The sequence below is a fragment of the Urocitellus parryii genome, chromosome 15 (genome assembly GCF_045843805.1).
Source record: "Urocitellus parryii isolate mUroPar1 chromosome 15, mUroPar1.hap1, whole genome shotgun sequence".
Lineage (NCBI taxonomy): Eukaryota > Metazoa > Chordata > Mammalia > Rodentia > Sciuridae > Urocitellus > Urocitellus parryii.
The window spans coordinates 6,073,357-6,100,670 of record NC_135545.1 but is presented as its reverse complement, the minus strand read 5'-3'; the positions used below and the strand labels follow the sequence as shown (position 1 = coordinate 6,100,670).

The following is a 27,314-nucleotide window of genomic DNA, read 5'->3' as shown; positions in this document are numbered from 1 at the left end:
CAGGGCAAGGCCTCAATTGGAACTGAGTCAATCATCTCAACCCCTAAAGTTCTCTGACAGACGGAGACCATGGGAGCTCTGGGAGGAAGATGAGACTGGCCCTGCTCTGGTCATTTGGTTCCCAGAGATCAAAAAGAGGCCTAGTTCCCTATCCCCATCCTCAGCTGACACCTCCAGGTTGCCCTCTCTGACCCCATTAGGTGCCATTTCTGGGTTCCTACAGCCCCCTCTGCTTTCAGGCCTTGGCCCTGCTCATTCTGCTCATCATTGTCTGACAGCTGGACTGGAAGCCCCCTGAGGGCAGGGTTAGGGCCCTGTCCCCAGCATCACCCAGCACAGGGCTAGGGAGCTGGATGCACTGATGAATGTGCTTCTCTCCCTCTCATTCAAGGCAAGACAAGCCTGGAGCAGGTGATCTGGGCACAGCGGGGAGAGAAGGCAGCCCCTATTCTCACGGAGCTGGTGTTCAGGTGGAAGACACAGACAGGCCTATGAAATATATCAGCCATGGAGCAGTAAGTTCTAAGAAGAGAAACCAGGGAAAGGAGATGAAGAGTGGCAGAGGGCTGTTGTAGGAGGAATGTAGTGAAGGGGGATGACTCTAAGAACAGGAGGATCAAGCCAGGGGAAATCTCCCTGGATAGTGCACGCAAAGGCCCTGAGGTAGTTTATCCCGGAAGCGGTCAGATGGCCAGAGCATCTGCTGCATGGGGGAAAGTCAGGAAATGAAATCAGAGGGATCATGGGGGAACTACAGGAGCAGTGGCTCTGATAATGACTTTGGATTTCATTTGAATAGGAACAGGTGGAAAGTTTCAACAGTGGCTAAAGGAATGGAGCAAATGAGACAGAAATGGCCAAGACTCAACCAGGTCAGACATAGGTCTCTGTGTCTAGTGCTACACAGAGGGCCTAGCATGTGCCCGATGACCATGTGCGCACGAGTGAATGAAACCCAAAGTGACAAAGAAAAATTCAAACATCTAGGTGGATGGACTCACGGACCCCCAGGGAGAGGCCAGTTAAGGACCTGGGGACACCCAGGGACAACAGATGCAGACAGACAGACAGCAGCCCAGCTGAAGAGTCCCATTCCTTCCAGAACCCTCCCCACCCGGAAAGCTTCCCAGGAGCTGGAAACCCCCCCCCCCCGGGCCTCCCTGCCTGCCCCACCGTGGCGTGCCCACTCACACCTTGGGCAGAGGAAGCTGGCAGGCCCCACAGGAACCTTTCTGTGCCCTGGGGGTGGGGGGTGTAGGCGCGCAGGCGGCAGGGACCAAGGGAGAGGAGTGGCAAGCAGGCAGGCAGCGGGCAGCGGCTGCACAAAGGCCCCAGTGTCTGCCCCTCCTGCCCCAGTACAGATATAAATAATATGTGCATATACCTTTATATAGATAGACCAGAGGGCTGGGGCGGGAGGCTGGGGGCCGCACTCTCCCCTAAGGGCCCTGGCATGGCAGAGTCGGCCCCTGTGGGGGCTGGGGGCTCAGAGACCCGCAGACATAGTGGCTAAGAGCAAGAGACTCTAAGAAACTTAGCGAGAGGGTACTGAGCCTGGGGGCTCTGACAGCCCAGAGCCAGGCAGTGGCAGACAGAGTCACTGGCTCCTCTGGAGACACATGGAAGAAATGGAACTTCACTGGAGAGCGAAAAAGCCACAGGGAGAGGGACGCCGACAAAATGAAGACAAGGGTCATTTCAGAGAAAGGCAGAGCTTCAGAGAAACCGGGTGAGAGACAATCGGGATGGAAAGAAACAGGTCAGAGGCACCCAGAGAGGATGAGACAGCAGGCTGGGGTCGAGGCAGGGACTTGGGACATTGGTGTCAAGGGCAGGGGGCAGCCAGGACACGTCTCCAGGGGGAGGGGGTCTGTAGACTGGTCCAGCCCAGCCCAGCAGAGCAGGCAGAGGGGCAGGGGCAGAGGCCAGGGAGGCGGCCTCGGGCCGGATCTTGGTGTTTACCTGGGGCAGGCACTGCAAACAGGCGCCTGGCCTGGCCCAGGCAGCCAGGGTGGGATGGGCTGGGCCCCAGCCCTGGCACCAGTGGGCCCGACACGCCCACCTGTGGCCTGCGTGGTGAGTAACACCCACAGTGACACCTGGGCAGATGGTGACACATAGCAGAGGGGGACAGACACAGTGACACACAGTGACAGATATAGGCAGACCCACAGTGACAGACTCAGAAGACCATGACAGGCAGAACAGAGACAGACACATGAACACAGTGACCCCTACATCAACCCAGTGGTGGACACCAACCCAAGACCGACACCCTGAAGAGAGACGCCCACAGACACCCGACACCCAAGCTCATGAGTGAAGCCCAGTGACAAGCACAGCAATGCACATGTATGTAAAGCACCCAGACTGCTGGCCTCAGGGGTGCTGCCTTCCATAGCAGCAAGTTGTGGCAGGCAGCAGGGGTGACCACCACAGACGGCCGGGCCCCCAGGCCATTGTACTGCTGTTGTCCCTCCCATCTCCAGAGCGGCTGTGGCTATGAGACTGACTCTGAGCCAGACCACCTGGGGTCAGTTGACACACCACTCACTGGCTGTGTGACGCTGGGCAAGTCACTTCTCCCCTCTGTGCCTCAGTTTTACCAACGATTAAGGGGGGAGGAGTTGGAAGGGATTGGATGGATCGGTTCTGTAGGGGGCTCCTACAATGCTGGACACGTGGTAACCCTAGTGCCCCCCACCTCCCAGGTATCAAACCCAGGGGTGCCTTACCACTAGACACAGCTCCACCCACACCTTAGTTTTTAAAATTTTTATTAATTAATTAATTTATTTATTTGGTACCAGGGATTGAACCCAAAGGGCACTTTACCATGGAGCCACATCCCCAGCCCTTTATTTTTTATTCTGAGACAGGGTCTCACTAGATTGCTTCTAGCCTCACTAAGTTCCTGAGACTGGCTTTAACTTGGCTCCTCCTGCCTCAGCCTCCCCAGTAGCTGCCGTTAGGGCCTGCCTCTGCGCCAGCCTCAGGAGCTTCTAATTATTATATATTATCATCGGTGGCCTCATTACTGTCTCAAACCTTCTGATGCAAGGGTGGCCCTCTGCCCACAGAAGGGACCCTGCCCTATCCTCTGTTTCCCCACCCAAAGGCCCCTCCCTTGGACTGTGTCACCTCAGGCGCCTAGCCCAAGCCCGGCTGTGTCCCCATGGCTACCCCTCCATCCCTCATCCCTGGCGTCCTCCTGTCTGTCCATGCGTCCCGTGTCTGACCGTGGTACTTTTCCACCCTGGACATCAGCCGGCTGTCCCTGGGTGAGGGTCACACCTGCCCACGCCAGCCGGCCGTGGCCACCAGACACCCTGAGGGATGGCCCCACCTTCCCCTAAGGACCCTACAACAACACCCCGCCCCTGCGGCCACCTGAGGTCCCTACTGGGGCGGCCTGAGGCCCGAGCCTGGGGACAGGAAGCCCCAGGCCTGGCCGCCCTGAAAGCCTCTTTCAGCCTGGGCCTCCTCCCGCCACCACCGACTCCTCCCGCGGAATAATATTTGGGCTGTTGGCGGGGGGCGGGGGCCAGATCCGGAGGCCGCGGGGAGAAGCCAGAAACCGCAGGGCTTCCTGCCTCGGGCCCAGGACTCCGGAGAGACCCCCAGGCCCGCGGGAGGGGGCGGGGGCCCGGGAGACTGAGGGCCTTTCTCTCGGCCCCAGTTGTTTTTTCCAGGAACCAGGAGGAATTCCCCGGCCTGCCCGGGACAGCAAGGCTGGTGGACGGCGACGGGGTGCCAGCACGGCAGGGGGCGGGGGTGACACGCAGCCGGCCAGGCGGGCACAGCGACAGAAATAGAGGGCCTGGCCTGCGAGGTGGCAGGTAGAGAGAGGCGGAAACTCCGGACCTGGGAGGAGGCGGGAGGCCAGGGAAGCCAGACCAGAGAGCCAGAAAAAGATCCAGGAGAGGAACCCAAGAGAAAGGAAGAGCCAGAGACCCAGAGAGGGCAGAATGACAGAAAAGGGAGAGAAGAGTTGGGGACAGAGTGACACTGAGACTAGGAGAAAGGAGAGAACTGGGAGACCGGAGGAGCAGGCGGTCACTCACTCACAGGTGGCTGAACAGAGTCTCTGGTCTTTGGATGACGGAATGGCTGGCTGGCTGAAGAAATGAATGAGTGGTCAGGGCGACCAGAGAAGCCAATGCCACCAAGAAAGGCAAAAGCAAAGTGAGGACAAGCCACCGTCAGAGCCTGGCACAGTGGCACACACCTGCGATCCCAGCAGCTCAGGAGGCTGAGGCAGGAGGATTGCAAATTTGAGGCTAGCCTCAGCCACTTAGCTTAGCAAGACCCTGTTTCAGAATAAAAATTAGAAAGGGCTGGGGATGTAGCACTGAGTTAGAGCACCCCAGGGTTCAACCTGAGTACCCCCCCCACACACACACACCCCTAACCTGCCCACCTGTCTCAGCCCTGCTGAATGACCTGGCCCAGACCCTTCCCATTCTGGGCCTCAGTTTCCATAATGAAAAGAGGGGTGTGGAGTGCAGGGCTGTGTTTCTGGGACAGCCTCACCTGGGTGAGCCCTGGAGGAACAGATACCCCAGACCCCAAGCCTGGAGAGGAGGACCCAGCTCCTTCCCCACACACCCACCTGCCTGCAAGGGACAGCCAGCAAACTCCGCACAAACTCACACACAAACACAATGTGACAGGCACACGGCCGAGATAGGAATCACACACACACACACACACACACACACACACACACAACAGCAGGCAGACATGGAAGCCGTCACCCACACACTCTTGTGGAGGCAGTATGGAGACACAGTGATACACAGGGACCTGCAGGTGTGAGGCCCAGGGAGAGGTGCACAGAGAAACATGGAACAAAAAGATACACACACGAGTCTGATATTGTGACCCAGAGTGAGCCCATGCCCACAGTATGGACAGACACACAAACCCGCCCAACGGAGGGCTACAAGCAAGTAGATCCCCTGCAGCAGACGGCAGGAAAGCCGCCACGCAGCCATGCTCCGCAGCCACAGAGCAGGCTGCACTCATACCCTCCAACATGCACAAGGCCTCCAGTTCAACACCTCATCTAACCTTTACCCCCACCCCCAGCCTAACCAAGACATGAGCAGCCCCTAGGCTCCGAGCCTCAGAGCTAAAGGTGAGTATCTGCGAAGTGGGGGCAGGGAGATAACCTTGGTCACCACAGAGCCACCTCCCCCTGCTGCTCTGGCCCCACTGCTGCGGGGGCTGCTATCGATGAACAAACTGTCCTTGGGGTCAGGGACAGCAAAGAGCCAAAGGTCAGGTCAGTGCCTCCCTCAGCCCTTCCCCCAAAGGAAGCCAGCTCTTGGGGGCAGAAAGGAGAGGGGACAGGGGAACAGAAAGTCAGGTGTTCAAGCTCTGCAGGGCCCGCCAAGGAAAAGAAACGGTCAGTGAGAGGCAGACACGTGCCTTTAATGGTCACACAGCCAGTATCCCGCTTCCCAGGCAAGAACTAGACTTCAGTAGAAATTCCCCACACCCTGACCAGCCACTTCTGGGGTCTCCTGGACCAGGGTGGGGGATGAGCCTCCAACCCCACCCGACCCGCACTGAAGAGACAACTGACCACATGGTGCACGCGGGGCTGTGTGGTCATCCTGGTGCACAATGGTGTCACCTGGCCCACAGGTAAACATCCAAACACCCCATGGGCCAAAAGAGATGTCATGCAGGATGGTGGCCAAGGACACCAGAGCCCCCAATGGGCCAAATATGCCATTGAAATGATATCACCACTGTGCCCAAAGTGTCCATCAAAATGTCCATCACAGAATCCAAAGAGCCACCCAAGATGTTGTCCCAGATGGCGGCCATCGAAGCACCCCACGGATCAACCCATAACATCAATCAACATGACAGTCTTCGCAGTACCCCACGGGCCCACCAGGATGTCCATGGCGGTTATCACAGTACCCAGTGGATCATCACAGTAAGTAATAGACCAAACGAGGTGTTAGCCAATGGGACAAGCAACGTGTCACCAGAAGGACCAGGCCCCAAGAGCCTGCTGGCGTGAACCACAGCCATACCCCACCACCATGTTCCCATCCCCCTGCTAGGACGCATTGAGCAGGGAGCGGGCATAGAGGCCCTGGTAGTAGACCCCAGGCTCCCCACTCTCAGCCCCGTAGCCCCCAAACCCCACGTCCAGTTTGGGAGGTGCCGGGGTCTGTTCCGACATCAGGTTGTTGATGGAGAAGGGGTGGTTGAAGTTGTAGGGCGCGTCCAGCTTCAGCTCCCCGGGGAGCTCCAGGCCAGTGAAGTAGGGTGTGGAGGAAGGGGGCGAGCCGCAGTCCAGAGCCCCCACATCTTCCCCTCCCTGGGCCTCTGCCTCGGGGGGTGGAGGCTGGGGCTGGGGCGGGGAGGTGACTGTGGCAGTCGGGGTGGTGGAGGTGGCAGACGCTGTACCGTTCCTGGAGGCAGAGGCCCCGCTGTTCCCTTTCTTCACCTTCTCCTCCAGTTTGAAGCGCTTCTGGCGGCGCAGGTAGCAGCCGTTCTCAAACATGTTCCCGGAGCTGGGGTGCAGGGCCCAGTAGGAGCCCTTTCCCGGCTTGTCTGGGGAGCGTGCCACCTTGACAAAGCAGTCGTTGAAGGACAGAGAGTGGCGGATAGAGTTCTGCCAGCGCTGCTGGTTCTCCCGGTAGTAAGGGAAGAGGTCCATGATCCACTGGTAGATCTCGCTCAGGGTCAGCATCTTGCCTGGGGCCTGCTGGATGGCCATGGTGATGAGTGAGATGTAGGAATATGGCGGCTTGGCATGAGCCAGGGGCCGCCGGTACCCCTTGGGCATCTCTTTCCCGTGCACCAGCCCAGGTCCCGGGGCGCCGTACCCTGAGCTGCTGCCTCCACCACCACTGGCACCCAGGCCTGGGAAGGTGGGCCCCAGGGGCGCTGCAGGAGCTGGGGGCGCAAGGGGTCCTGAGGGTAGTGGGGAGGAGGGAAGCCCTCCAGGGGGGTAGGGAGAGCTCAGAGGGTTCAGGGTCATGTAGGAGTTGAGAGGGGCCATGGTGGGCACTGGGGTCACTGGAGAGTAGACCTGCGGAAAGAGAGACAGGAGGAAGGGTTAGCAGGTGTCCATGCTGCCTGTCCACCTCCTATAAAAACCTCTTCCTTCATTATCTCCCTCTGAAGGCAGCTGTCTTTCAGAGTCTCTTCTCCCTCCCTGTACACCAGCTCTGTACCCCCGGCCCCCACACTATCAAGGGCATGTTCGAAGAGGCTCTCAAATTGTGGTCAGGGACACCCTGGGGAAATCTGAAACCCTTTAGGGACACCTTTAGGGTGTCCATGAGGTCAAAACCGTGTTCAGAACCATCTCACGATGTCCGGTGGACTTTTCCAGAAGTTCCGTGGCAAGCGACATTGCAAAAGATGGGACTATGAGAAGCAGCTACGAGACTCCAGCTCTCCTATCAAGCCAGACTCGACTTGGCAAAATGTGAAACAGTGCCACTTGTCTCACTAAAGTTTTGAAATGTAGTTGCTTTAATAAAAACATGTTCTTTGTATTAATAAATGATTGTTAATTTAAAATGACTTAATATACATTTAAAATCTCTTCATCCTAATTTTGAATATGGTAAACGTCAACACACAGAACCCCAAACAGTTTCTATCTTCATTGTTTTTTAAATATGGTATTAGAGATGGAACCCAGGGCCTCATATATGCTAGGCAAACCTTAGCAGACCACTTCTTACCATCTTCAGTAAATTTTAAAAGTGTAGAGACATCCTGAAACCAAATAAAATCAGTTTTTTAGAAAAATTCAGTCTCTGTAGAGACTATCAAAACTTGCCAACGCCGACTATATTGGGGAAAGTTGTTTTCAATTACCAATCCTCACACCTCATTTAAATGTCATTGGCAATGACATTGCCACTGTGCGAAACTTGCAGAATCAATTTTTTTGATTTAAAAAAATGAGAAATCAATCAAAATTAACCAAGTCAATTGAGAAACTAATTTATCTAATAAATTTGTACTTTTCAATTTTAATAAGTACTTAATATAAATTGCTAATAATCTCATCATCTGTAGAGCTCTTTATCAATCTTTTAAGTTATAAAATTACAGGGTTTTTTTGTTTGTTTAGTTGTTTGTTTTTGAGTGGTCTTACTCTGTTGCTCAGGCTGGCCCTGTACTCCTGGGCTCAAGTGATTCTTCTGCCTGTCTCCCAAGTAGCTGGGACCATGGGCACACATCAACACGTCAGTTTAAAAATTACTGTTTTTATAGATCAAGATCAGCGGGGTTTGGTGGTGCTGGTCGTAATCCCAGCAGCAGGAGGCTGAGGCAGGAGGATCATGAGTTCAAAGCCAGCCTCAGAACCTTGGCAAGACCCAAGACCCTGACTCAAAATAAAAAAAATAAAAAGGGCTGGGGATGTGGCTCAGTGGTTAAGTGCCCTGGGTTAAATTCCCAGTACTCACCCCACTCCCAAAAAAAGATCAGAAATCACAGTTTTACCTAACACATGTATTTCTATGTACCATCAAATCTAACACTTGACTGTAAGCTATAGCATTATTTTATATGTCAATATAAATGAAAAAAACCCCACAGTTAAAAATCACTAGATATCATGGATTATACAACATAACCCATTCTCAGAAATGTTCAAATGGGGAAAAAGTGCATGTTAGCTCAATGAAATATGTTAGTCATTCTGCACATTTTAAAATCACCCTGTAGCCAGGTATGGTGGCACATTTCTATAATCCCAATGACTCACAAGGCTAAAGCAGGAAGATGGCAAATTCAAAGGCAGCCTCAGCCATTTAGCAAGGCCCTAAGCAACTTAGTGAGATCCTGTCTCAAACAAAATAAAAAGGGCTGGGGATGTTGCTCAGTGGTTAAGTCTCTCTGGGTTCAATCCCCAGCACCAAAATCAAAATCACCGTCTATACAGTCACTCAATGATCCATTCAACACGTAGTCATCAGCCAACTCTGTGCCAGGCACCGCTCCAAGCACTTCCCAGGAACTGTCAGCTCCTCATGTCCTTAGACCCACACTCTGGGGGAAGTGCTATGAGGATGCTGTGAGCTTCTACAGCTACAGCTGAAAAGTTGAGGCCCAGACCTATGTCGTGGATCTTGCAATAAAAGCAGAGAGCAAGGGCTGGAAATGTGGCTCCATGGAAAAGTGCTGTGGGCTTCCTCTCCAGCACCTCAAAATACACACACACACACACACACACACACACACACACACACACACACATAAAATAGCTGGGGCTAGGGCTCAGGGTGGAGTGCTTGCCTAGCACAAGTGAGGCACTGGGTTCGATCCTCAGCACCACATAAAGATAAGTAAATAGAATAAAAGTATCGTGTCCATCTACACCTCAAAAATTTTAAAAAGAAAATAAATAAAAAAGCAGAAATGGAGACAGGTGGAAGTGCCTGTCCTCCTGGAGCTGAGAGTCCGGGGAAGACCGTGAGCGCACAGTGTGCTACACGGTGGCCTCTCTTTATGTACCCACAGCTCAGCTCACCCACTGTCTTCCATCCTCTCATCCTCAGACTTCCAGCTGCCCCAGTCTGTCCCAATTGGGGTCTCAGGGTGCTAGGGTGCTGCTAGAGCTCTGGCTAGAGCCTCCTTGGCTATGGGTTAGTGGAAACCATCCGGATCCTGCTGGCCCCAAGGTCCAGTCCGAGTATCTGTCTGTTTTTCCCTTTCTTGGTGTATGTGTACTCCTCTTCCTCTCCGGGTCTCTCTACCTCCTCCTTTTTCTTTCCCTGTCTGTTCTCCCCGAGGTCCACCCCCATCTATTTTTCCCCAACCTCCCTCCCCAGCTCCCCCACCCCCATATCTCCCCTCCCATCCCACCCCTTCCTCCTGCAGCACATCTCTGCATCTGTTTATCTTCCTTCCCTCAGCATCTCTGTCTCCCCAGAGGTCTCACATTGAACTTGGAGCCACAGTTCCTCCCCTGGTCCATGCACTGGTTTCCCCAGGTCGGCAGCTTTTGCCCTCTCAAGAATAAGGGAAGGGATGAGCAGGAAAGGTGATGGACTCAGGTGGATCCGCAGAGAGTTTCTAAATCTCCTTGAGCTCTCTGGGACCCCAGGGCCCTCCTTTTTTGGCTCACTACCCACCCGGAAGTCCTCCTTGAGGTCTGACCTCAAGCACTCCAGCTGCTCTAATCCACCCTAGGCTTTCCCACGCCCGTGACTGGGATGAACCCCTAATGTCCGGGTCTGAACCGGATCTCCCCCTACAGGGTGGGGCTGAGATTGGGGGGAAGCCCTCAAGGGACCTGCACCCCCACCCAGGAGGCTGCAATTTCTCCCCTTTCATTTCCTTATTGTTTCTGGAGAAGGGTGTGACAGGGAGCAGAGAGAGACAGTGGGAAACCAGAGCCTGGTTTTTAGTCCCAGACCCAGCTTTGGGAGGCTTCATATTTCCCACCTTTAAGATGGGGGAGCAACTGGGTCAGCTGATCTGCGTGAACCTTGGACCAGTGGGGACACCCCAGGGTCAGAACTTTCCATGTTCCCTCCAGACAGCGATCCAAAGGCTCTCATGATGTTTACTTCACCCAGCAGGAGGGTGAGGGGACAAGAGGCGGTCTGGGGACCCTCAATTCTGTGGCTGGCTGAGCGCAGGTGTCTCTCTCCATTGTTCTGACCCAAGAGGATGAAGGGTGTTTGCTTGATGGGAAGGCCGAGGAGACCCTCAGATGGTATGCATATGTCTACTCTTCCAAAATACTCCCCCAAATGCTGATCACCTCCAGGCTGCCCAGTTTGGATCTACAGCTCCTCCTGCCTAGTCCTCCACCCCCCAACATTTACTTCTTAAGGTATCCCTGGAACACTCATTTGTAGTTGGTCACCTTAAATCCTCGGTTTAGTCCTGGAGCTCTCCAGGGATGCCACTGGGACCCCCCAGTACCTGGGCCTCCACCTCCCACCCTGGTCTCTGCTCTCCCCATCATAGAACTGATACCTCCAGCCACCCTCCACTTCTCAATGCTCCCAGTCCCTTCCCTAGACAGCCCTGCCCCAACCCAAGTGCACCTCACACCTCCCCAGACCCAGGACTGGCGCCTCCCAGGCACCACGCCAAGCCCTGCAAGCCTGGGGATCCAGGAATCCCACTCAACTGTTTCAAAACCAGACCAGAGCTCCCCAGAACCCCTAGATCTTGACTTCTTGCAAACCATTCCAGGCTCACACATGTCCAGACCCCCACGACAACCTCCCCAATCTCACAATCTCGATTATAGAGCAAGTGAGCAAAGCAAGAGTCCTTGCAGTAAGAGGAATATGGGCTAGATTTGGAAAAGGACTTTCTATGGGCTTAGGTTGAGGGAATTAGGATATGCCCCTGCCCCCTACTCCGGGAAGCCTCGTCTGAAATGGGGCTTGATGGGGGCTTTAGAAACATGGAGGTTGGCTGGGGGAGTAAGGCGGGGCACAATTTGAAATTCTCCAGCCTTGGATTTGGGTAAGTTCTGCTGAGGGTGATGAATGGGGGCAGGGGGGTGAAGATGGACTGACTACCTCTCCTGCAGATGCTGATGGCCACATCACTTGCTCTTTAGTCCCCAATGTTGACACGGCCTGAGTGTTGGTCTATCTAGGCCACCTGTTATTTCAGACTCCCTAAGGGAAAGTACATCTGGAGAGAATCTCTCTTACCCCTGAACCACCAACCCCATTTCTGATCCTTTCTTAGATTACCAGCTGATCCTTTTCCCTGAACCCCAATTCTGATTTCCACTCCCACCTTCAACACTGTATTCTAGCCCTGGCTCCCTTCCACCTCAGACTTCCCTTAATGGTGACTCCCTCTTTCTCTTAGTCCCTATCTTTCCCCCTTTCCTTTGAACCCCATTTCCCGAAATCCTCCTGCTCTATCGCCTACCCTGGAGCTCTGATTCCTGCCTTAGAATTGTTCATTTTAATCCCTCGGATCTCAGGGCCCAACACCCGGCCCTCAGGTTTAAGATGCGACCTGACCCTTGCCTAAATTTTCCTCCCATCTAAGCTTTCCCTAAAGGCGCTCTCCAGCCTTGTCCGGCGTCCCTAATTCCCAAACCTGGTCTCCGTGTCCCTAGCTCCTCGACTCCCAACTAGACTCCTTGGGCCCCTTGAACACACACTACGGCCCCTGCCCCCACTTAAGCCCACAGCCCGATTCCTGCCCCCCACCTTCCCGCTCCGCGGTCCCCGAGGACACACCTCGCCCGCCTCCGGGTAGTAGCTCCACTCGGCCAGGTCATGAGCCTCCATCTTCACCGAGCCCAGCATCCCCCGGTCCTGCGCCCCCACCCGCCCCGGCTCCGGCCCGGGGAAACCGAGTGCTCGGGCTCTCTCGCGCCCGCCCGTCCGACTGCCCGGGGTCCCGATGTCCCGGACGCCGCGGGAGGCGGCTACGCTTTATAGCCGGGACACCCCCGCCCTCGCCCGCCCAGGGCTGCCCTCCCGCCTCCCCGAGGGCGGCGCGCTCGGACTGGGGCGCCCCCTGCGGGATCGCGAGGACACCGACCTCAGACGTCGGGAGTCGCTGCCCTGGGATCCGAGAGCCAGAGATGGATGAAGAGGGAGGGAGCTACGGGTGGGAGACGCTGCTGCTACTGAGGACCCGGAGGGCAGAACCATCCAGGAGCACCCTTCTACCCCAGAGGGCTTCATCGTCTGGACCTGAGAAAGTGAAAAGCCAGAGCCCAGCGTGTTCGACCTAGGAAAGGAGAGCTGGGGGCACTATAGCCTGCGGAAGGACCTGTAGGCCATTATAAGAACCAGCCAGAGACGCCCACATTCCAATGGGACCGACAGGGACACTGAGGCTTCCGACGGCTGTAAAGACTTCAGACTGTGTATATGGTCAGGCCCAAAGGTGGAGCGGCTCAGGGCCTTTGCTTAGACCCCATCAGGGCAACAGACCACCTCCAAGACCCATGAGCTTCGCCCAGGAGTCTCCCCACTAGCCTCCCCACCAGCCGTCCAGGACTCCGAAGCTCCGCGAACTCCATTTCCCAGAAGCCTTTACTCCCCCTTTCCGCCCAGCGCCTTTGCCAGGGACTACATTTCCCAGAAGGCATGACGCTCGAAGGCCGGAAATGGAGGCCGACCGAGAGGAGGATGGGGGAGGGCGGACGGCAGCCCGTGAGGCACGAGCGGACCGCGGACTGGACTCCATTTCCCGGCGGTCCTGCGTGTGGGGCGCGTGCGTAGTGTCACGGCGGCGGGCGGAAGATGGCGGTGGCGGCGTCTGCGAAGAGGCGCTGCTGAGGGGGCGCGAGGGGGACGGAGGCCGGAGCCGCGGTGAGCGGGAAGCGGCGTGAGGGCCTGGGGACGAAGGGAGGAGGGGCCCTGAAGAGGCCGGAGCGCGGGCGGAGGGAGGCCCCATGAAAGGAGAGGGGCGCAGTGGCGTTCGAGGCCCCCGTTTCTTCCCCTGCTCAGGACCCTGCTTTGGCTCCCTAGTGCCCTCGGGTAAAGTTCCACCGTGGGCCCGCAGACGCGTCCACCTGTCGACCTCCACTCTCTGCCTTTGCTCGCCTCCCACCCTGCGCAGCTGCACCGCCTCTCGGCTCCTCCAACTCGCCACGCGCCTTCCCGCTCAGGGTTTTTGCACCGACTGTCCCCTCTGCCCGCAACATCCTGTTACCCATTCTGCCTGGCTAACTCCCATTCATCCTTCGGGTCTCGGCGCCGACGTCACTTCCTCTGCGAAACCCTCCTTTCCCGCCCTCCACCCCGAAATCGCCTGCCCAGTGTTTTCTTAGGCCTCTGTTCCTTTCCTTCTTGTCACGCACGGCCTGGCTTGTTGTTAGACCTTTATTTGTGTGCTCTCTGCTTGTGTCTGTGACCATGAGCTCCCTGAGCACAAGTGTGTCTCAGCCAGCGCTGTGTTCTCAGCACAGTGGCCACCATCCTGGCGATACCCAGTAAATGTTTGTTGAATGAATGAATAGTACTCCCAGAGCCACTCTGGAATAACAGGGAAGTAGTCATGTTCCCAGGTGGGAGTGGGGCAGTCCACTCCTTAAGGGAGTATACGGGTAGAGAGGGCCATCAGTGATATTGCTTGTAATAGCCAAAGACTACAAACATCCCAAATGTTCTTCTTTTAGAAGACTGGCAAAAAAACCAAACAACAACAACAAAGAAACCCAAGATACATCTGCAGATAAAATATTATGCAAAATGGGTTCAAGAAAATGGAAAATAATAATTATTGTACAGCATACAGTCAGTCCTCTATCCTGGGTCCCACATTGTGGATTCAACCAACCTCAAATTGAAAATATTTGGGGGCAAGGGTATTGTGACATTACTGAACATGTATAGACTTTTTTTCTTGGTATTCTCAACTATTTACACAGCGTTTTTACCTTGTATCAGGATTGTAAATAGAGTTGATTTAAAGTATGTATGTGAATAGGTGTAAGTTTATGTAAAAACTGTACCCTTTTATATAAGGGACTTGAGAATCCATGGATTTTTGGTATCCAAGGTGGTGATGGAGCCAATCCCCCTGAGATACTGGGGATCGACAAAATAGGGGGAAATGTATATTTAAAAAATAGCAACTTAAAGGTAAACCAGAAAGCAAAAGAAAAAGGAATTGGTAAAAGAATTTGGTAGGTCTTGATGTATTATGAAAAGAATGGGAGGGCCAGGTGCCTGTGACACACACTGATAATCCCAGCAATTTACAAGGCTGAGGCAGGAGGATCCCAAGTTCAGAACCAGCCTCAGCACTTAGACCCTAAGCAACTTAGTGAGACCCTGTCTTAAAATAAAAAAGGGCTGGGGATGGGACTCAGTGCTAAAGTGTCCCTGGGTTCAATCCCCAGTGCCAGAAAGAAAAGAAAAGAAAAAAAAAAGAATGTGAGGGTTCATTATGTTCTGATTTGGGCTGACAGTATATTAATTGTAAAGTGGTCCTGCCTCTTGGCTTAACGAACATACTGGGGTGAAGAAATTCCTTTCGGATAAATGATACAGCATAGTGGTAAGTTAACGCTTCTGTATACATATTTTCAGCTCTACCTTTTACCAGCTGTGTGCCATCATTCAAGCGACTTTACCTCTCTGCCTTCGATTTCATAATTTGTAAATGAAAATTAAACAGTATCTTTGAATTTCCAGCACCAAGAAAATAGAATGAAGTTAACTCAGAGTTGGTGTCATGAGGTTTAAGTGAATTAACACATACACTAGAATTACACTGAGCAGGTAGAAAATGTTCTTTAAATATTAGCTTTCATTTTTTAGGTATTCTAGAACCAAAGGGCAGAAATACTGAGCCCAGTGATTGGGGTTCTTTGACAGGAGTGTTAATTCATTCAGCAGGTATTTATTGAACATCTACTAGGTGCCAAGCACTGTTCCAGGCTGGGAATATGGAAGGTGAACAAACACCAACAAGTCTCTGTCCTCTTGGAGCTTGTGGACATGTAATGTGTTGGTGATGATTAAGTGACAAAGGTGGTCAGGGAAGGGCTCACTGCAGAGACATTTGAGTGGAGACCTACAGGAAATGAGGGAGTTGGTAGCCACAGCTGGGAAGGAAAAGACCCATGAAACCTTTAAAGGAAGGACGTGCATGGCATGCTCACAGGATGATGAGCACAGAGGAGGGGAGCCCTCTCTCATCAGGCCTTGCAGTCCTTGGTCGGGGCTTTGGTTTTGACTCTGAGAAAGACACAGGAGTAATCAGCAGGGGGAAGTTAGGGTGATCTGTTGGATGCCAGTTCCTGCTGTAAGTGGCTACTATGGACGACGTGTTGGGTTTCTTTATAAGAATGTATCTTCACCCCCTTCAAACTATTATGAATTTCAATGTCCTTCAGATCTTTTTCCATGTTCACAACAATAATAGTTACCCTTATCTAGTGATTACTGTGTACACGAACTCATCCTCAGAACACCCTGGGAGTAAGCACTGTCACTCTGTATACAGTTGGGCTCACCTCAGGTCACTTTGTATCTGCACAGAAACAGACGAAAGTGGCCTGAAGGGCATGTGTGGATGTCATACAGCAGGCCAGGGGGCTTCCTGGTGAGTTCCCTCCCTCGTGGTGTATTGCGCTGAGGTCCACCCAACTGCTTTTACTCTGTTTCCTTCCTCCTTTGCTTTTTGGTGTATCCTTTGAGGTTTTTGTTTGTTTTTGAGATGGGTCACACTATGCTGCCCAGGCTGGTCTTGAACTCCTGGGCTCTAGTGATCCTCCTGTACCAGAGTACCTGGGACTACAGGTATGTGCCATCGTGCCCAGCAATTTTTCTGTCTTCTTCCTTCATCATATATGCATACTTCTTTCTTTGATGAAGAGGGAGCGGCATGGCGAACCCCGTCTTCTCCTCTGTCAGTTTTCACATGGCATGTGCATCCTCTGTGCAGAGATTTTCCTCATTCCCTTTACTTTTTTCCTTCTTCCTCTTTAGATCTGCATAGTCTCTCTTTATTATGCTGGTGAATCACCGTCTTTTTCAGCCAGCCCCCTATTTGAGAGCACATTGTCTGCTCTAGCAGTTTGCTATTGTAAGTGGTGCTGAAGTTGATGGGTATCTGTGATTGCTCTCCATATGAAATCATTTCACAGTTTTGCAGTGCGACTTTAAAAGATGCTACAGTCTGGGCTGAATTGTGGCTCAGTGGTAGAGCGCTTGCCTTGCATGTGTGAGCAACTGATTCGATTCTGAGCACCACATAAAAATAAATGAGTTTTTAAAAGGTCCACCAACAACAAAAGAAAGAAAGATGCCATAGACATTCCCTCATTTTTCAAAACAGCCCTGTAGACCTCCAGAGACTGCCTGAAGCATGATGGATTTAGCAGTCTCCTCTGGTGTAACGAGTCCCTGCTGTGGGCAGGTCTTGGTTCCTCAGAGCTGTCTTGGAAAGTTTACTCTGTTGTCCGGGCCACAGTATAGCCCAGATGTAGAGACAGGAGGCAGAGGTCAGTGAGGCGGCTGCTGGGTGTTCATGTGGTCATTGTTCAGCATTTGTTTGTGGTCAGCCTGCTGTAGGTAAAGTATGAGAGATGAGGCTTAGAGTTCTCTGACCTGGGAGACCTCGCTGTCCCCCAGGTGACACACATACATAAGCCGGAGAGACCAGCCCTGGGGGAGAGGAGAAGGCTGGCTGAGTGGGAAGGAGGGTTGAGCCCTTTGCGTCGGGATGAGTGTCCCAGCCCTTCTACAAGGGCCTACAGCTTAAGCCAACCCCTTCTTTTGCAGGCAGTACCTGACAGCAGCCATGGCAAGTGGCAGTGGGGACAGTGTCACCCGCCGGAGCGTGGCATCACAGTTTTTCACGCAAGAGGAGGGGCCAGCCATTGATGGCATGACCACCTCAGAGAGGGTGAGCACGGCAAGGGGCTGGGAGCGGGCAGGCACAGTTCTGGCCTCTGGATGACACCCCAGGTGACAACCCTGGGAGTACAAGGGGCTGGCAGAGCCAGCTTCATCATCCATCTCCCCTCCTTTCAGGTGGTGGATCTCCTGAACCAGGCAGCGCTGATCACCAACGACTCAAAGATCACAGTACTCAAGCAGGTGGGGGCAGGGTCCTGGCCGGGAAGGACGAGTGTGGGGAGCTGGGAACCTGTGAAGAGAGAACACTGGTGCCCACACTCACTGGCCTGGTAGATGCCTGCCAGGAGCTTAGCTGGGCCGCATGCTCTCATTCAGTCCTCTCTGAGGCTCCATGGGGGTGGCAGTGTCACTGAACACACAGCAGCAGAACTGAGAGTCCATGTGGTCAGTGGGGCGCTCTAGCTGAGCTGGTGCAGTCCCGGGTTCTGGGCCCAGGTCTTCTGCCCTTCATCTTTGTCTTCCCTTTCTACCAGGGTCCAGTCTAGAGGGAAAGACATGCCTGTCACCAGACAGTGGTGACCCAGAGGCAGGTCTGGCCGCCCAGGGATCTCCTGGCCTAGTGATAGCCAGGGCTGGGGTGGAGGGGTTCGGGAAGAGCTTTCTGGAAGAGGGGACATCTGAGCCAAGCCCTGGAGGATGGGGTGGTGAGAGGACACCAAATGAGAGGGAGAGGGTCTCATGCTGAGGGCACAGAGGCGAGCGAAAGGCAGAGGAGGGCACGAGCTGAGCGGCTGTGCATGGAGCAGAACCTGAGGCAGTGGTGTCCAGAGATCATGGGGTCAGGTTGCCTAGATAAGAACCTCAGTTCTGCTTCTGGCTCGTGTGGCCGCAAAGCCAGTGCCACCTCTGAGGTAGAGCTGCTGACAGCGGTGTGAATGTGGGGCCACTTACCCACAGTTCCTGAACCGTGGAGTGAGGCCCTGTGCCTGCTTGGAGTTTTCAGGAGGAAATCTGTGGGAGGGGCTTCTCTAAAGAGCCTGGCAGGTACGAGGGTCTCAGGAAATGGGTTCCCACGGTCATAGGATGCTTGCTGAATGGTGACAGTATGAAGCGGGGAGAATTAATAGGCAGTTGACCTCAGGAAGGTCAGGTCTGGGCATTGCCCACCTTCCTTCAGCCCCTTATGCGTCATATCCTTGCCACATACCTGCCAGGACCTGTACCTTGCAGGATCTCACTGAAGCCTCCCAGCAAACCTGTGAGCTGAAGGTTCAGGTCTCATTTTAGAGAGTAGCTGACTGAAACTCGGGAAGGGGTAGCCAGTTGCCCAAGATCAGGTGGTGAGTGGCAGAGCAGGAACTGAACTGAGTTTCTCTGCTGCCTGACCCCATGCTGTTTTCCCCCTACTTCTGACTGCAACGATTGGACCCTGGTTTTGTATGTCTGATGCTCCTCACCACCCCAATCTCCTTCCAGGTCCAGGAGCTGATCATCAACAAAGACCCCACACTACTGGACAACTTCCTGGATGTGAGAGTGAACTACTGGACAACTTCCTGGGTGAGGCGGTGAGGGGAGGGGTCCTGCTGGCGCCTGACCCACCTTCCCGTCCTCTCTCTGACATTGCAGGAGATCATCGCTTTCCAAGCAGACAAGTCGATTGAAGTGCGAAAATTTGTCATTGGCTTCATCGAGGAAGCATGGTATGGGGCAGCGCCAGGGCCCTCCCTGGTGGCATTAGTCTCTTCAGCTCTTGATCTGGCCTGGAGCCTGCCCTGGGGTCCCACTCTCCATTTCTTGGACTCATTCTCCCTCCTATTTACACTTGTTCCCCCCAAAATACCTAGTAAGATGGGAACTCGGGGGCCACACGTGATTCTTCAGCTTCCCCTGCACTTTACATTCTCATTGTGAGTGGGGGCTGTCACCCTGCTCCATGCAGCAGTTCGTCATTTTCAGCCACTTCCTCTGCCCTACCTTGGGCTACGCCACCATTCGCTGTTGCCTGATGACTTCACTGGCCTCCTTTTTGTCTCCTGTTTATTGACTTGACTCTTTTTTTTTTTTTTTAATGAAATGAAATTCACATAACAAAAATTTAGCTATTTTATTATTGTTGTTTTTTTCTTCTTAAGAGACGGGGTCTCACTATGTTATCCATAGGCTCTGAACTCTTGGGCTCTAGTAGTCCGCCTCAGTCTCTGCAGGAGCAGTGACTACAGGTGCACAGCATTGCACCTGGCCATAACTGTCTTAAAGTGAGCTCTTCAGTGGCATTTAGTACATTTACAATTTAGTTCCACAGCATTTCATCCCCCGAGGGGAAGCACCACACTCCTTCCCTGCTTGCACTTTTGCACTTGAGGGCTAGAGTGATCCTGCTAAAACGTGAATCGGATGTCACCACTCCCCAGCTTTCAAACCCACTTTCAGACACCTGTTGGCCCACCGTCTCACTTAGGTTGAAGCCCAACTCTTCATCTGGCCCCGTCTCCCTCCCTGGCCTCCATCTCCCTCTCTGCTCCTCAGAAAGCACTGGGGAGTATCACAGGCTGTCCACTTGCTGTGCCTGCTGGGGACCCTGGGCCCCAGGTAGCCACATGGTATGCTCTTTCCTGGGTCTCTAAGAAAGCCCTGCCTGCTCCCTTTCCTCTGTGCTCCTCCTGTGCTACACTTTGTAGTGTTTTTACTTGTTGAAATTACCTTAGTAATTTTCTTGCCCACAGAAACATGAGCCTTGCAAGAATAGGGCTTGACATTTCTTATTGGCCACTTTATCTCCAGGGCCTGCCTGAAACAAGTTGGAGCTAGCAGAGACTGACTGTATTTGTGGAACAAGTAAATGAATTTTATCTTAACAGTAATCGCAGGATGCTTTTGCCCGTACAGCATTGGGTCCTTCCCTAATTTTCTTTTTTTTTTTTTTAATTTTTTTTTTTTTAATATTTATTTTAGTTCTCGGCCGACACAACATCTTTGTTGGTGTGTGGTGCTGAGGATCGAACCCGGGCCGCACGCATGCCAGGCGAGCGCGCTACCGCTTGAGCCACATCCCCAGCCCCCCTTCCCTAATTTTCATCTGTAATCTTCACAGAGTACTATCAGTTCCCCTCTTATTATGGAAAGGGAAACTGAGGCTCTGGTAAAGTGACTTGTTTAAGTTGGGTCATTTACTTATTGGGTCATTAGACGTTAACTCGATGCTTTGTGACCAGAAGAAAGTGAAATAGCCCATATGAGTGCTTTCTATTTGCCAGGCACTGTTTAAATGCTAGACCTACTCCGATATTTGATCCTTAACATTGACTCTGTGGATTAGTTACTTGGCATTTAATTGAAGAGAAAACTGAGGTTTGGAGAGGTGAAATGAGTTTAGACACAGCAGTGAGCACAGCCAGGTGCTATTCCTGCCTTTGTGGAGCTGAAAGTCGTTTTTTTTACTGATTTGATTAATGTTTAATTTCACATTGTAAATATATACTGCAAGAATCATATGTGCTGAGCATTATGAGTTGGCCACCTTAAATTCTTTTGTTTATCAACTGGTTGTTTGAGACTTTTTATTCTTTGTGTTAACAAAGGTGACCCCACTGGTACTCGGCACTAGGATAGGGTGCCCACTTAAATAAACAAGACTAATGAATGTATAAAACAAAGTGATTTAAGTAACACTGATGGATGGTATTTATCTAATGCTTTCCAGGGGTTGGTTCTAAGCACTTTAGTGTTGCAATTTTCACAACCTATACAATAAGTACTGTTACTACTATAAATAAGGTAAAGTCACGTGCCCAAATTCACACAGTTGTCTTTTTCTGTAACTCTTCACATGAAAAGCAGGGCTTTGGGCTGGGGTTGTAGCTCAGTGGTAGAGCGCTTGCCTAGCATGTGTGAGGCACTGGGTTCAATTCTCAGCATCACATAAAATAAATAAATAAATAAAATAAAGGTATTGTGTCCATCTACAACTGAAAAAATATTTAAAAAAAAAAAAAAAGCAGGGCTTTAAGAGGGTTAAGGAGAGGGGATTGCAGATCAACCAAGATGGAGGGTTCAGGGGCAGCTCAGACCAGAGGTGTCAAGCATTGTTCTGTGGTTCCAGATTTGCTGGCAAACAAAGCAGGTGTAGTTCTTAACCTTGCCATCTCCATTCCTGTTCCCTGGGATTTGGGCCCTGAGTTCCTTTTCTGCCAGGATACCAGGTTCCCACAACCTGCCCTAACACCACCTTGACTTTGCCCCTTTTCCTCCATCTCCAGCAAACGAGACATTGAGTTACTGCTGAAACTGATTGCAAACCTCAACATGCTCTTGAGGGACGAGAATGTGAATGTGGTGAAGAAGGCCATCCTCACCATGACCCAGCTCTACAAAGTAGCCCTGCAGGTGAGCGCTCCCTCCCCTTCCAGGGGCATCCTATCTGATGGTCTGATTTACAGACTAATCTATTGGAGTTCAAACCAGGTTCGGACCAGATTCTTGATGGTCAAGATGTGCTTTTGGTCTATGGGACTAGATAACAAGGGGATCTGTGTTGTCTTCTGGGTCATGAATTTGCCGCTAACCCATCCTTATTTCCACCCATCTGTTCATTTATTCATTTACCAAACATTTCCCAGACACCTCCTTTCTGCCTATCCCTGTAGGGCCACAGCAGTGACCAAGATACTCCAGGTTCTGCCTTCACAGAACTCAGCCCAGTGAGGGAACCAGGCCCTGTTGGAAGAATTATGTGAATATCGATTTTAGGCTGGGATATAAAGAGGACACACTAGGGAACTGTTCATTGGTGTCAGTGAGATTAATGAGGCCATTTAATCACCACCACCCTGAGGTCAGCGTTGTTACTCCCTTGTCTTCCTTAGGATCTGAAGACAAAGGGTTATTACTGCGAATCATACCAGGGCAGAGCCAGACAGGGTCCTGTCCTCAGCATCACCTGAAACTGAGCTGGGGACCGTTGGGACTCAGTAACTGTTAACCAGATGAATATTCTCGTCATCCACAGGTCTCTAGGAATAGTGCAAGGTGCTGGTGATTGATGTGTTGTCCCTCTCTTTTTCTTCTATTCCTCCCTGGCCTTCTGGCAGTGGATGGTGAAGTCACGGGTCATCAGTGATCTCCAGGAAGCCTGTTGGGACATGGTGTCTGCCATGGCTGGGGACATCATCTTACTGTTAGATTCTGACAATGATGGAATACGAACCCACGCCATCAAATTTGTCGAGGGCCTCATTGTCACCCTGTCACCCCGAGTGGCTGATTCAGAGGTACCCCGACGCCAGGAGCATGACATCAGCCTGGACCGCATCCCTCGAGACCACCCCTACATCCAATACAGTGAGTGGTGCCCATCCTCTGCTGCCATTGTCCATACTGGCACCCTTCCCCCCAACCCCCGGACTTTCTTTTAATAATGTTTGTTTTTTGTTTTTTAACGTGGACACAATGCCTTTGTTTTATTCATTCATTTTTATATGGTGCTGAGGATTGAACCTATTGCCTCACATGTGCAAGGCAAGCGCTTTGCCACTGAGTTGCAACCCCAGCCCCTGCTTTTGTTTTACTTTCTGAAGACAACATAATACAGGTAATTCAGCGGTTAAGAGCCCTGAGGCTAGGCTTCAATCCTGCTTACCACTTCCTCATATGGCTGAGCCAGTTACTCCTCTCTGAACTACACTTTCCTTTCTTAAACAGGCTTGTATTGAGGTTCTGTGAGAGTGAAAACTAATAAATATCAGTTATTTCATGCTTTTCTTAATTGAATTATTAAAGTAGTACATATGTATGCTGTAACTGGCAAGTGATATGGGTTGGGGATGTGGGGGATAGCCTCTCTTCCCCAGTGGGGAAGGGAGGTGAACACTGGAAAGAGCATGATTTTTCTTCCAAACTACTTCCAGGGATGCTGTGTTTGCTTTTTGGTTTGCAAAATCAAGACCATGCTTTATATTTTCAGCTGAAAACATTAGGGTGTTGTGGCTTGTGTTTGACTCTCAGCTCTTCCATTGGGCAAGTGACTTACTCTTTCTTTCTCTGAGCCTGTTTCCTTTTTGCTAAACTGGGGACCATTATTATGGCATCTACTTTAGGGTGGAGGTATGGGATTTGGTAAGATAGTATGACTGGCATCAGAGCATTCTGTAAGTATTAACTATTCTTATGTAACATTTAACAACTTCTTTAAACAATAAGAATGACATCCTTTCCTACCAAAACCATGTTCACATGTTCCACAATATTCCATGATGTGGTGGCCTCATGTTATGATAAGCAGTTCTCTGTCAATCAACATTTACATCGTGTTTTATTCACTATTTCAAATAATATGGAATTCAGTATGTTTACCTACCAAACTTTTTAAGCATTAACTGTTAGGGACTGGATTAAGGATAGTGGTACTACAAGAGACTTGTAAGTTCTTTGTCTATGTGTGTATATATGTATGTATTCAAAATTTAGCAATATAGTTCTTTTTGGTGGGAGGCTACCAGGGATTGAGATGTGGCTCAAGGGTAGTTAACCTCTGAGCCACATCTCCAGCCCTTTTTTCTGTTTATTTTGAGTTGCTTAGGGCCTCACTAAACTGCTGAGGCTGGCTTTGAACTTGGGGTGATCTTCCTGCCTCAGCCTCCTGAGCCACTAGGATTCTAGTCATGTGCCACCGTGCCTAATAACAATATAATTCTTGTAGTCAGTTTTCAATAGATGTATATTTAAAATTATTTCTAGTATTCTGTTATTGTAAACCTATGCTTTAACATTCTCAAAACTTAATTTTTATACTTATTAATAGTCTCATAGGCTAGCCATGGTAGTACACACCTATAATCTCAGCTGCTGAGGAGGCTAAGGCAGAAAGATTATAAGTTTGAGGCCAGTCTGAACAAGTGAGCAAGGTCCTATCTCAAAATATAAGAAATAAAATAAAAGGAGGGCTGGGGATGAGCTCAGTGGGGGAGCACCTCTGGCACTAAATTTTCTTTTTCCTGACATCTAGACACCTGAGTATCAGGACTCAGCCTTCTTTTAAGCCCCAAAGCTTCTCTCTCCAAAGGACTGGGAGAAAGGACCCTGCTAACAGGTTTTCTCCTTTCTCTCAGATGTGCTGTGGGAAGAGGGCAAGGCAGCTTTGGAGCAGCTGCTCAAGTTCATGGTGCACCCTGCCATCTCCTCCATCAACCTGACCACAGCACTGGGCTCCCTCGCCAATATCGCCCGTCAAAGACCCATGTTCATGTCTGAGGTGATCCAGGCCTATGAAACCCTGCATGGTAAGTCGAGCCCCTCCCTCACCTCTCCACTGGCCACACTTCCCTTGCATAAAGAGATGTGAGATAGGTAGTGCCCCTGAGTGCTGTTGTCGCTCTAGCCACTGTGGGCACGAGGGAAGGGTTCTCTGTATTAGATAGTAATTTTTAGCATGTGGCAGAAACCTAGTTCCAAAATGACTTTAAGGACTAGGGATGTCACTCGTAGGGTACTTGCCTAGCTTGATCTCCAACACTGCAAATTAAAAAAAAGAAACCCAAACTGGCTTTAATATCAAAATGCATGTGAGTGAAATGGCATAAAGTCTATGAAATACTTTCTATTCTAGCCTTTCCCTCTGGCCTCCAAAAGGGGAGGCTATATATTCTATAATCAGCAAAATGTTTGTTGATGGGTATCTAGAAATAGAGAATATTTTCTCTGCATTTCTACACAGATAAAAACTTGAAAGTCTGGAGTTGAATCATGAGTATATGCAGAATCACGGATCAGTCTCTGTCCACCTTTTGGCTCTATCTTCTCAGTGTTGATTTCCTTTTCTGGGTCTTTCCTTGGGGTAACGAAGAAGGTGTCCCATAGCTCCAGGCTTCCATTCCAACCACTTAGCAACCGCCAGGGAAAGAGAGTGCCTGCTTCCCCATCATTCCAGCAAAAGTCCAAGGACTGATGCTCATTGTTTCTGATTGGCTGAGCAGAAATTATAAGCCTATCCCTGAACCAATCACAGTGGCCAGGGGAATGTTGTGTTCTCAGTGGCCCCCGGTCTCACTTGCACTTGGATGGAGGATGGAGACGAGGTGGTCCTCTCAAAGACGAATGGGAGTGTTGTTGGCTGAGGAAGGGACAGTGGACACTGGGCAGGCAAAATTACAGGCATCTTCTTTTGCGCTCGAGCAGGGGAGACTGGTTCATCAAGGTGACCAGCAGACATTGGAAGGGGAGTTTGTGGAAGTGAGGGTCCAATTATAGCCCTACACAGGGGAAGGGTTTAGAATGGAGACCAGAGATGGAGGGACCTGAGATTTTATGTTTAATAAAGTGGAGGTTGTGTTTTTCTCTGTGAAGGGGACTAGTACACTTAAGGGTTTTATGCATCAGCCTATAAGGGGGAGAGCCGCACACTAGATCTCAGAACACAGAGCTTTCCTCGGAGTTGCCTGCAAGACCACTGGCCTAGATTGGGGCTGGGAATTTAGACTAGCAGGACTCCTGGAGATCTGTCCACAGCACCAAACTCCTGCCTTTCTTCTTACAGCCAACCTCCCGCCAACACTGGCCAAATCGCAGGTGAGCAGTGTACGCAAGAACCTCAAGTTGCACCTGTTGAGTGTGCTCAAGCACCCAGCCTCTTTGGAGTTCCAGGCCCAAATCACCACCCTGTTGGTGGACCTGGGCACACCTCAGGCTGAGATTGCCCGAAATATGCCCAGCAGCAAGGATGCCCGCAAGCGGCCCCGAGATGACTCAGATTCCACACTCAAGAAGATGAAGTTGGGTGAGCTGAGGCTGGGGCCTGGCAGGAGGGGGCCATGGGTCATACCCTGTTTAAAAAGTTATTTACATTAAACTGTGTTTAATTTGCATTAATATCATGAGTTATATAATGTAATGATATATAATAAGTGAAAGCAATAAAATGAAAATAGTCTCCATCTTCTCCCTCTCCTGAATCCTCAGGATCACAGTCATGTGCCTACTGTACTGGCTCTTTTTGAAGTAATGGAGGGTACTGGGAATTGAACCTAGGGTCTCATGTAAACAAGCAATCACTGTGCCACCAAGCTTCATCCCCAGCCTTCTTTTGGAAGTAATTTTTAATGGTTATATTAATAGCCTTCCTTAACACCATTTTTTTTTTTTAAATATGACCCATGTTTGTTTCTAGAACATATACCAAAGATTCTTTTTTCATGTTAAAAAATAAGGAATTTTGGTAAAAGGAGTGAGTTGTGAATTTAGCTAGGTTTTTCCGTAGTTAAGCATAAGCAGTGTCTGTATAGCCATTTTCTGTGCAGGGCAGGTCCCGTGGTGGAATTTCTGGGAATGGTGTGTGGGATGTTAAAGTTATTTTGATTCATCAAGTTTATTTTTCTATTTTATTAAACTTCTAGTTTTGAAATAATTTTGAATTTAAAGACAAGTTACAGAAACAGTATGGAACATTCCTGTGTATGCCTCACGGGATGGTGAACATGCATTACCTCAGGTGGCAGGTCCCTTTTAATCTCCCGCATCCATTCTTTAGCCCTCCTTGGACTTTGTGACATCGACATTAGGAAGAGTCCAGGATAGTAGTTTGATAGAATGTCCTGTCGTTGAGTTTGTGTGCTTTTGCCTCGTGATTGGATCAGGTTTGCACCCTCAGCAGTGATGCTGGGGAAACCATGCCCTGGCCTCTGTTCAGGGGACTTGGAGGCGTGTGGTGGCAAGTTGTCCCATTACTCATAATGTTAATTTTCTTCATTTGGTTAAGGTGGTATGTGCCAGGTTTCTAGTGTCAAAGACTCTTCTTTAGCTTCTGGGCTGGGGGGCATACCCCTGCAATCCAGTGACTTAGGAGGTGGAGGTAATAAGATGGCAAGTTCAAGGCCAGCCTTGGCAATTTAGCAAGACCCTGTCTCAAAATAAAAAGGACTGGAGATGTAACTCAGTGGTAGAGTGTTTGCTTAGCATATGTGAAACCTACGTTTAATTCCCAGTACCATAAGTAAAAGACAAAAAAAAAGTACCATT

At 51.0% G+C, this 27,314-nt stretch overlaps 2 protein-coding genes and 1 pseudogene across 2 annotated transcripts in view; 1 reads left to right on the top strand and 2 right to left on the bottom strand.

Moving 5' to 3' along the window:
• Nucleotides 1–5,531: 5,531 nt before the first annotated feature.
• Nucleotides 5,532–12,295, bottom strand: Foxa3 (forkhead box A3). Its single transcript, XM_026403868.2, has 2 exons — nt 12,219–12,295; nt 5,532–7,060 (listed from the first exon to the last, which is right to left on the bottom strand). Exons 1-2 carry the CDS (start codon nt 12,285–12,287, stop codon nt 6,080–6,082), a joined length of 1,050 nt encoding a protein of 349 aa, XP_026259653.1. The 5' UTR covers nt 12,288–12,295; the 3' UTR covers nt 5,532–6,079.
• LOC113193384 (U4 spliceosomal RNA) lies at nt 7,797–7,917 on the bottom strand (annotated as a pseudogene).
• An 892-nt stretch (nt 12,296–13,187) lies between the features above and the next one.
• Nucleotides 13,188–27,314, top strand: part of LOC144250265 (symplekin-like) — a 14,479-nt gene continuing 352 nt past the window's right edge. The window contains exons 1-9 of the mRNA XM_077792775.1: nt 13,188–13,304; nt 17,229–17,352; nt 17,481–17,546; nt 18,783–18,836; nt 18,936–19,009; nt 21,566–21,692; nt 22,397–22,646; nt 24,413–24,583; nt 25,837–26,076. Coding sequence (XP_077648901.1) covers nt 17,248–17,352; nt 17,481–17,546; nt 18,783–18,836; nt 18,936–19,009; nt 21,566–21,692; nt 22,397–22,646; nt 24,413–24,583; nt 25,837–26,076 — 1,087 coding nt within the window. The 5' untranslated portion in view covers nt 13,188–13,304; nt 17,229–17,247. The remainder of the gene's footprint in view (nt 13,305–17,228; nt 17,353–17,480; nt 17,547–18,782; nt 18,837–18,935; nt 19,010–21,565; nt 21,693–22,396; nt 22,647–24,412; nt 24,584–25,836; nt 26,077–27,314) is intronic.

Coding starts and splice junctions, on each gene's coding strand:
- Foxa3 (XM_026403868.2), bottom strand. CDS start 12,287: ATGCTGGGCTCGGTGAAGATGGAGGCTCATGACCTGGCCGAGTGGAGC. Junction 7,061..12,218: donor ACTACCCGGAGGCGGGCGAG/GTGTGTCCTCGG, acceptor CTCTTTCCGCAG/GTCTACTCTCCAGTGACCCC.